Raw genomic sequence first — 10,551 nt, 5'->3', positions numbered from 1 at the left:
AAATCACATACAACAAGTTAAACAGTCTTGCTTAGCCTGTAAAGCTGTGATAAGCTATGCCCAGTTGTTACATTACCGATCCTTGAATGGATGGGAGAAAGAGTCACTTGGTGGTGTGCTGCTTTGTTAGCCGGCAGAAGAAGGCTGGGAAGATGGTTCTTCTGGGTCCTTTGTTGGGTCCTTTTTTCCAAAGGTGAAACTCCGAGGAAGCTGGTCGCTCAGGGTTTAGCAGAGTTAGACACTGGGTGCTAACTCACTTAGTTCCTTGTTGCTGGAAAGCTAGTTGCAAACCTTGTGTTTGCAAGAGAGTCTATGATCCATTGCCCTCCCTTTAGTGGTTTGGGGCTATGGAGCAAGGGTCTGGGCCTCTGTGCTGTTCCAGGCCCACCCAGAAAGAGGTGTGCAGCTGTTGAACAGCTGGAGCAAGAGAGAGAGATCTGTTGGAAGGGAGCAGATCTTTGCAGGCCTGTGACATCACAGAGTCACATGTCACTGTAAAAGTCCTGTCCAATCAAGTTGTGAGACTTGTGTCTCACTGAGGTATGAGGTGAGACCTTCTGTGGAGATGGGTGTCACCTAGCTCTCTTTGTTTGAAGACAAAGATCATGCAGAGGAAAAAGCCTTTAAATCTCCAGTTTAGAGTCTTACCAAATGACAAAACATCTGTGGTCCTGTGAATCCCAACAGTAGGGTTTCCCATGGCAGATTGGTTCTGGGCGAAGGGTCAGATGAAGAACGGTTCAGAAGACCCTTCATGATGGAAAAAACAACAGGAGAACGTGTACCCATCCCGGAAGTTTACCAGGGCCCCGCCCTGGAGCCAGGCCTGGGGTTGGGGCCTGTGGGCGAGTGCCTGGTGGCCGGGCCTTTGCCCATGGGGTCTACATGGGCTCGTCCCCCTGCAGGCCCACCACCCGCAGAGGGATCCAGAAGGGAGTGGTGCATTGTGGATTGGGCAGCAGACCAAGGCGGGGGCCTTGGCGGTCCGATCCTCGGCTACGGAAGTTGGCTCTTGGGACATGGAATGTCACCTCTCTGGCGGGGAAGGAGCCGGAGCTTGTGGAAGAGGTTGAGCGTTACCGGCTAGATGTAGTCGGCCTCACCTCGACACATAGTTCCGGCTCTGGAACCCAAGTCCTTGAGAGGGGTTCGACTCTCTCCTTTGCTGGAGTTGCTCGGGGTGAGAGGTGGAGGGCCAGGGTGGGCTTTCTGATAGCCCCCAGACTCTCTGCCTGTATGTTGGGGTTCACCCCAGTAGACGAAGGGGTTGCTTCCCTGCGCCTTCGGGTCGGGGAACAGGTCCTGACTGTTGTCTGCGCTTATGCGCCGAACAGCAGTTCAGAGTACCCGCCCTTTTTGGAGTCCCTGGGACGGGTGCTGGACAGTGCCCCGACCGGGGACTCCATTGTTCTGCTGGGGGACTTCAACGCTCACGTGGGCAATGACAGCAGGACCTGGAGGGGCGTGACTGGGAGGAACAGCCTGCCTGATCTGAACTCGAGTGGTGCTCAGTTATTGGACTTTTGTGCGGGTCGCAGTTTGGCCATAACTAACACCATGTTCGAACATAAGGATGTCCATCGGTGCACGTGGCACCAGGACAGCCTAGGTCGCAGGTCAATGATTGACTTTGTAGTCGTATCATTTGACCTGCGGCCATATGTTCTGGACACTCGGGTGAAGAGAGGAGCAGAGCTGTCAACTGATCACCACCTGGTGGTGAGTTGGATCAGGTGGCAGGGGAGGATGCGGCGCAGACCTGGCAGGCCCAAACGAGCAGTGAGGGTCTGCTGGGAACGCCTGGCGGAAGAACCTGTCAAGATGATCTTCAACTCCCACCTCCAGGAGAGCTTTGACCACGTCCCGAGGGCAGAGGGGGACATTGAGTCCAAATGGGCCTTGTTTCGCTCTGCAATTGTCGAGGCAGCAGTTGCGAGCTGTGGCCACAAGGCCGCTGGGGCCAGTCACGGCGGTAATCCCCGAGCCCGCTGGTGGACACCAGAGGTTAGGGGAGCCGTCTGGCTGAAGAAGGAGGCCTACAGGGCATGGTTGGTCTGTGGGTCTCCAGAAGCAGCTGACGGGTACCGGCGGGCCAAGCGGAGTGCAGCAGCGGCAGTCGTGGAGGCAAAAACTGGGGCATGGGAGGAGTTCGGTGAGGCCATGGAGAAAGACTATTGATCGGCTCCAAAGAGGTTCTGGCAAACCGTCCGGTGCCTCGGGGGGGAAAGGCGGCAACTTGCTCACACTGTTTACAGTGGGGGCGGGGACCTGCTGACAACTGGGGACATTGTCAGGCAGTGGAAGGAATACTTTGAGGAGCTCCTCAATCCCACCAACACGTATTCCAGTGAGGAAATAGAGCCAGAGGTCTTGGGGGCGGGTCATCCAATTTCTGGGGCAGAAGTCGCCGAGGTAGTGAAGCAACTCCGCGGCGGCGGAGCCCCGGGGGTGGATGAGATTCGCCCTGGATATCTCAAGGCTCTGGATGTTGTAGGGTTGTCCTGTTGACATGCCTCTGCAACATTGCGTGGACATTGGGGGCAGTGCCTCTGGAGTGGCAGACTGGGGTGGTGGTCCACATCTTCAAGAAAGGGGACCAGAGGGTGTGTCCAACTACAGGGGGAACACACTCCTCAGTCTACCCGGTAAGGTCTACTTTAGGGTGCTGGAGAAGAGGGTCCGGTCGATAGTTGAAGCTCAGATTGAGGAGGAGCAATGTGGTTTTCGTCCCGGACACGGAACCGTGGACCAGCTTTTTACCCTCACCAGGGTGCTGGAGGGGGCATGGGAGTTCACCCAACCAGTCCACATGTGTTTTGTGGATTTGGAGAAGGCTTACGACGGTGTCCCCAGGGGCATCCTGTGGGGGGTGCTCCGGGAGTATGGGGTTGGTGGCCCCTTGCTAAGGGCCATCCAGTCCCTGTACCGAAGGAGCGCGAGTCTGGTTCGTGTGGCCGGCAGTAAGTCGGACCTGTTCCCGGTGAGAGTTGGACATAACTTTCATGGACAGAATTTCTAGGCGCAGCCGAGTGGTGGAGGGTGTCAGGTTCGGTGATGGGAGGATCTCGTCCCTGCTTTTTGCGGATGACATGGTCCTCCTAGCCCCATCGAACAGTGACCTCCAGCTCTTGCTGGGACGGTTCGCAGCCGAGTGTGAAGCGGCTGGGACGAGAATCAGCACCTCCAAGTCTGAGGCCATGGTCCTCAGCTGGAAACGGGTGGATTGCCCACTCCAGGTCGGGGGGGAGGTCCTGCCTCAGGTGGAGGAGTTTAAGTATCTCGGGATCTTGTTCACGAGTGAGGGTAGGATGGAGCGGGAGATTGACAGGCGGATTGGGGCGGCGCCAGCAGTGATGCAGGCGCTTAACCGGTCCGTTGTGGTGAAGAGGGAGCTTAGCCAGAAAGTGAAGCTCTCGATTTACCGGTCGATCTATGTTCCAACCCTCACCCATAGTCACGAGCTCTGGGTAGTGACCAAAAGAACGAGATTGCGAGTACAAGCAGCCGAAATGAGTTTCCTCCGCAGGGTGGCTGGGCTCAGCCTTAGAGATAGGGTGAGGAGCTCGGATATCCGGGGGGGACTCGGAGTAGAGCCGCTGCTCCTCCACATCAAGAGGAGCCAGTTGAGGTGGTTCGGGCATCTGGTAAGGATGCCTTCCGGACGCCTTGCTTGGGAGGTGTTTCGGGCATGTCCAACCGGGAGGAGACCTCGGGGCCGCCCCAGGACATGCTGGAGGGATTACATCGCCCGGCTGGCCTGGGAACGCCTCGGGGTTCCCTTGGAAGAGCTGACGGAAGTGGCTGGGGAGAGGACTGTCTGGGCTTCTTTGCTGAAGCTGCTGCCCCTGCGACCCGGATAAGCGGAGGACGACAAGTACGAGTACGAGTTTCTTCAGATTTGGCGTAAACATCCTGTTGGACTCANGCTGCGGTGCTCGGCTGCACAGATAGGAAACCCCTCGGCTGACAGGATGTACCACTCCACTACACAACACTCCGTAGGAATGTATACCATATCACCCTGGCCTGAACTGATCAGATTTTGTAGGTCAATGGTCAAGATCACTGTGACCTTACTATCGTTTCATTTTTGTGAACGCAATATCTCAAGAACGCCTTGAGGGAATTTCCCCAGATTTGGTAAAAATGTCAATTTGGACTCAGTGATGAACTGATTAGATTTTGGTGGTCAAAGGTAATTCAAGATTTCATGTGTTAATTATCACAATTTCACACAAATGTCTAATAGGATAAAATGATGAAGTGTTGACCTTTTATATTTAAAAGGTCAAAGGTCAACTTCATTATGATGTCATAATGTCCTACATAAACACTTTTCTGGCCATTATTCATTGCCATAACTCAGGAACAGAAGGGGAGACATTTGGTCAAATACAATAGGTGAAACTTATCATGGGTGTCCACCTTGAAACTATGCAAACTGTATAGATCTCCCGTGCTGCCAGGTTAAAGATGTGTATGAAGCGTCCATGTTTTAGCATTTGTAGCTTCTTTGCAACAACATCCATACATGAAGCATTGAGTCAGACATGGATGCAACTTTAACTGCAACTTGACTGGTTTGTGGAGGCAGACAACTGCTACGTGGTGATTCTAGTTTTTATAGAGAGTCAGGTCTTTGGTCTGAATAATTAGATCACAGTGAAGAGGAAGTAATTCTCATGCATCTTTTCCCTCCCTCACTGTTGCCTCTCTCACATCACCCCAGAGATTGATGGCCCTCGGCAGCCGGAGGTGAAGGACGTGACCGACTCCTCAGCCTTGGTTAGCTGGTCTCAGCCCGTGGTTCCTATGGACAGACTCACTATGATTTATGGGCCCAGCTCTGACCCCTCGGATGAAACCAGCGTGGAGATTCCTCCCCCAGACAAGCAGTACAGCATCGACGGTCTGAGGCCAGACACTGAGTACAAGGTGTCGCTCATCTCCAGGAGCGGAGAGCTCACCAGTGACCCTGCCACCTCCACATTCACTACAGGTAGGCCTACAATGGCAGGAACTGCTGATTCATATTTTATTTATTTTAAAGGTGCATGTAGTGTATGTTTGTATTGCATATTCTGTTTTCCCATATTGTCGACAAATCCCATGAAAAGACCAAAACCATAAATATATCAACTAACAAGTATTTTCTGTTAATCAAAGCCTCCTCTGTGGCCTACAGCTCCATTGTTGTCAAAAGCATATCAGTGAGCTGCACTGTTGCACGGGGTGACATGTTCCTTTATTACCACAAACACACTGTAGTTTATTTTGACTTAACCCCACATACACCACCCTGCTTCCACAAAGAGCACCAAATGTGGATGAATCCACTGCTGAAAATAGTCCCAACAAATGCACCATTTATCCCCTCCTGACAAGCTGACAAACTCAAGCATCCATATGCTAATTATGAAAAAATGTCACAAAAATGTCTAATAGAATAAAATGATGAAGTGATGACATTTCAGGTCAACATCACTACGACATCAAAATGTTCTGCAGAAACACTTGGCCTTTATTCAACATCAGGTGCAGAAGGGGAGACATTTGGTCAGATACTGAGTTAGTGTCGCTAATCTCAGGTGTCCACCTTGAAACTGTGCTGATTGTGTAGATTTTCTGTTCTGCTCAGTTGAAGATGTGGTTAAAGCATCCATGTTTTCGAATTTGTAGCTTCTGTGCAGCAACATCCATATCCTATTTAAAGCATAAAGCAAAGTCAACTGTCATGGCTACATATGAGTCTGGACAGATATAGATGTAAACTGTAATTGCAACTTGACTGGTTCGTGAAGGCACATGACCATGAGGTGCTAAATCTTTTTTTTTTTTTCTTTCTTTTTTTGTTGACTGACAAACATGTTGTGTCATTTTGAATTTAGTGTATTAAATTGTGTCTGCTTTTTGTTGCCACTCCACTCGTTGTTGTGCTTAGATGTGTTTGCGAACTGCAAATTGGAGCGGCCATATTCCAAATAATGGCCAAAATAATAAATTAAATGTCTTTGTATCAGTCTAAGGTTTTTGAGCAGAAAAATGATTCTCCTGACATGACATTTAATAAATTTATTTAACTTTATTAGCCCTGGATGCACCCACGAACCTGCAAGCTGTATCCCAGACAGACAACAGCATCACTCTGGAGTGGACTAACAGTCAAGCTGATGTTAGCAGCTATCGGGTGAAATACAGTCCCATATCTGGTGCGACTCATGGTGAGGAAGTGTTCCCACGAGGACCAGGAGACACCACAGAAGCTACCATCACTGGTAAGGGTCAGTCATTTATTAAAGTATGACCACACACGACTTGTATTAGTCATATCATGTGGTGTATTTTCCCTCTATCCCTGTGTGTGGCAGGGCTAAAGCCAGGGACAGAGTATGGGATCGGTGTGACTGCTGTGAAGAATGAGAGAGAGAGCCTTCCTGCTACTACAAATGCAGCAACTGGTGAGAGATGCTGCCTGAGCAGCTGTCCAAACAGTCGTCCCTCACACCCCTTCATAAATACACAGACAACCATGTTTATTGATACAAATTGGCTGATGAAATGAAACTAATGTTAGGGATTGATTTATGATGTGTGTTGAGCATGCAGTAGAAGTGAAGAGAGATTTACCGCCAGGCAATTTTACACACTTAATATTTCTTTCAGATATCGACCCTCCCAGAAATTTTGAAGAGCTGGAATCTACAGAGACCTCCCTCACCCTGAGGTGGCAGAAACCTCGGGCCAAGGTCGGCGCCTACAAGCTGGTGTACGTCCCCAAAGATGGCCAGGCCGAGGTGGTGGAGGTCCCAGCCACAGCAACTAGCTATGTCCTGTCCAACCTGACTCCTGGAATGACCTACACCATCACTTTGGCTGCGGAGAGGGGGCTCAAGAGGAGCACACCTGTCACCTTATCTGCATCTACAGGTGGGTGGGGGACAATTTTACCACAATATGATCGTAGAATAATGATAACACATGCCTTTAAAGGAGGATGAACACTGATTTGTTATGCAAAATATGCTGCTATGTCTCTCAGAACTTCTTCAGTTCCTTTTTCTGTTCAGTTGTTTAGATTTTGGAGTTTAGAGTTCAGTAATTGTTTGTGTTCTACATCGAAGTCCATCAGTATTCAGCTGGTGTATTCTAAACGAATGCAACTAAACTTAAATTTAGAATTACTTGTGAAGCTGTAATGACTTGGGAATTAAATCTGCAGCCAACAAACACCAAGAAAATGAGATGCACTTACACCTACATGATGCTTTCTTGATTTGTGCCTTTTTGTTTTTCTTGTAGCCTCTTTCACATTTTATTTAGCTGACTCAGATGACCGTGAGCTAACGACTCCTACAGGCTCGGAGGACAATGTCATTAGCTTTGTGTATTTAGACCCCTTAGAGTCCCAGTTCCCAGTTGGGACGGAGCCCGAGGATGAGCTTGAGAAACTGACTATCTCAGGCATCACGCCTGATGGATTTGACCTCTCGTGGAAGCTAGACGCTCACAGTGTCTATGATAGTTTGGCAGTAGAATGTAAAGACACTCAGCGTTTATGGGATGTGAGAAAGTTCCAACTTCCTGGAGATGCCAATGGCTCTAGAATCCAGGGCCTGAATGCATCGACAGAATATCAAATAAAACTTTATGGAATTGCCGGTAGCCAGAGATCTGCGCTACTTGAAGCTGTTGCAGTCACAGGTATAAGATTCTCTTTTAGTTTATTAGAGACACTTTATCCCGTTGTTTTGTTTTTTAACAGCTTCTCTCCTCAGTGGAAAAGTTCTGATTTATAGAGTTAGATCAGAGAAACGATATGACTTGCATGCTGGTGTTTTACTCACTGAGATTCCCCAGCAAAGAAGTGTTTTTGTTTTTTGTTTTTTTACATCCGTCATCTGCATAACTTTTGGCATGACACAGTGTGAAGACAGACCCCATCAGACATGATTATGTTTTCATAAAGAACCAAACAAAGAAAAACAAAAAACTCTCATTTTCATCTCATCCCATTTGTCATCTCATGTGGCTTCAGTATCGCGGCAGAATGTTGCTTCACAAAATTCAAAGACAAGAAGAAATTTAATGTGGAAACTCTATCCCCCCCCCAGTGGTGGGAGAATTTGTCAGATCCTTAAATTCCAAGAAAAAAAGGTGGAATAATATTTTGAGAAAAAAATGCATTATTTTAAAAAATTAAAGTTGTAGTATTCTAAGTTTAAAGTCATAACATTTCAATATTAAAGTAATATTATTTCAAGATTGAAGTCATAACACTTGTAATAGTCATAACACTTGAAGATTACAGTTGTGACATGTAAAGATTAAAGTTGTAATGTTTCTCGATTTAAGTCTATATTGTTTTATAATATTTCAAGAAAACAGTCATATTATTTCAAAATTAAAGTCATAATATTCGAGTATTTAGATCCTTTACTTAAGTATAAGCATAGCACTATAGCACTATATATATTGTTTGTACCTGTAGAGCTGTCTCACTCGGTTGTGTTGCACAGAGCACCAAAAAAATACATTTGAAAAACTCAACATCAATGTCTCTTTCCAGAAGTAATAACCCATATACTCAAGATAATCCACAGACCTTGTTGTGAGCAGTTTCATGAAGGAACCATTTTCTCTCCAGCCGATCCAAGAGGGTTTTTAAAAAATGTATTTAGCTTAAGAAACAGGAGAATTTTCTCAGCACATAAAGAAACGTTTCATCCTTCAGCTTTTCACTGACATTTAAAATCAACAGAGATACATTGATATGTTCAGATACAACTGGTTACAGTACACTGGCTGTCACGATTTCTTCCTGCATTTGAGCTTTTAAATGCAACTATTCTGCTCCCTGAAAGCCTGCTCCACTAATTTCATCCACATCATTCATCATCTTCAGTCCTATTTACACAATTAAATGATTCTCCAGCAGTCAGTAGAAAATTACAACGTATGTCACTGGCATGTCAAACAAGTGACTCAGAACAATCTGTCTTTAAGACAGCAGCAACAAAAACGGCTGTGCATGGCTTCATCATCTTTTTGAAGACAACTGTGTACTTCCACTCTGGTGGACTACTCGGATGCTTCAAAAATTAATGGCACTGACTCGAGTGCCATTAATGTGTTAGCTGTTGCTTGGTGACATGAACCGCGGTCCTGGAAAACTGGGATGATAAGAGGCAAGAAAATAAGAGAATAAGGTATATCAAGGAAAGAATGATTTGATCTGAATACAGTATCTTGTATTTTAACCCAGTTTTTTCTTCACAGGTAATGTTTCAGTCATCAGCAGAGCCGGTAACAAATTCATTGTTTAACCTGCTTTTATTCACTGTAGCACCCAAGCCTACCTCTCCAGATGTTCTTTCACTGAGCATCAAAGATGCCCCAACTACCCCAACAACTGCCCTGGATATTAAAGTAGTTCAAACCCCAGATCCCTTCCGTCATATAAACACTTCTGATACTGGTGCGGTGAGCTCTGAAACCTCGAGTCTGGATGTACTGGGGGACCTCACGGTTAATGTCACCTCCACCGGTGTGAGCCTGGCTTGGTCGGCGCCTGACAAAGCATTTGATAGCTTTTTGGTGGAGCTCAGTGCTCCGTCAGGGGTGACACAAACTCATGTGACCAGAGTACCAGGAGGTGTGAGGAGGGCTGAAATAGAGGGTTTGTCCCCCTCCACACACTATGAAATTACATTGCAAGGGCTGGTGGAAGGGAAGAGATCATTACCTCTCAAAGTGTTTGCTACTACAGGTACATGGAGCAAATATTTCTTCTTTTGTAGGCATTCATCACAACAAATCATCATCACACCCACTTATTTTTTAAGCACTAAATATCTCAGGATTGCAGCACAGACTGTGACTCTGATTTACTGTGGAGTATTTGGACCACAAAACAGTGAAAAGACATTTTAACATTTAAATTATATTTCTAGAAATATTACTTAAAGATGATAATCGTAACATTTCAAGATTAGTCTTGTACGCTCAAAAACAGTGTATTATTTCAAGATTAAGGTCTTAATAATTTGAGAAAAGTGGTCATGTTATTTGAAGATTAAATTCATAATATTTCAAAATTAAAATTGTAAAATTTCAAGATTAAATTCACAACACTGAAAGATTTAAGAGGTACTATTTTAAGATTAAAATCACAATGTTTCATGATTAAATTTGAGAAGATTGACATCGTAATATTTCAGGATTCAAATCCTCATAATTTGAGAAAACATGTTGTTTCAAGATTAAAGTTATAATTTTTCCAGATAAAGTTTGAATATTTCAGAATTAAAGTCATATTTTTTCAACATAAAACTCGTAATATTTCAAGAAAAAATTATTTCAAGAATTAAGTTGTAAGTTTTGAGAAACCAGACATTATTTCAAGATTGAAGTCATAACATTTAAAGGTTAAAGTTATAGTTTGAGAACAAAAGCTGGAATATGTTAAAATTAAAGTTAATTAATTAATTAAATAATTAATTAGATAAGTTAAAGACAATTTTGAGAATAAAGTCGTAGTATTCTAAGTTTCAG

The 10,551-nt window shown here is 45.8% G+C and overlaps 1 protein-coding gene across 1 annotated transcript in view; it reads left to right on the top strand.

Moving 5' to 3' along the window:
- The window catches only part of LOC126395867 (tenascin-like), an 85,866-nt gene that overhangs the window by 58,773 nt on the left and 16,542 nt on the right, over positions 1-10,551 (top strand). The window contains exons 9-13 of the mRNA XM_050053623.1: positions 4,730-4,999; positions 6,090-6,275; positions 6,369-6,458; positions 6,664-6,927; positions 9,344-9,766. Coding sequence (XP_049909580.1) covers positions 4,730-4,999; positions 6,090-6,275; positions 6,369-6,458; positions 6,664-6,927; positions 9,344-9,766 — 1,233 coding nt within the window. The remainder of the gene's footprint in view (positions 1-4,729; positions 5,000-6,089; positions 6,276-6,368; positions 6,459-6,663; positions 6,928-9,343; positions 9,767-10,551) is intronic.

The sequence above is a fragment of the Epinephelus moara genome, chromosome 9, assembly GCF_006386435.1.
Source record: "Epinephelus moara isolate mb chromosome 9, YSFRI_EMoa_1.0, whole genome shotgun sequence".
NCBI classification, from domain to species: Eukaryota; Metazoa; Chordata; class Actinopteri; order Perciformes; family Serranidae; genus Epinephelus; species Epinephelus moara.
Note: the sequence above shows the minus strand (reverse complement) of the source record. Positions and strands in the feature narration are given on the sequence as shown.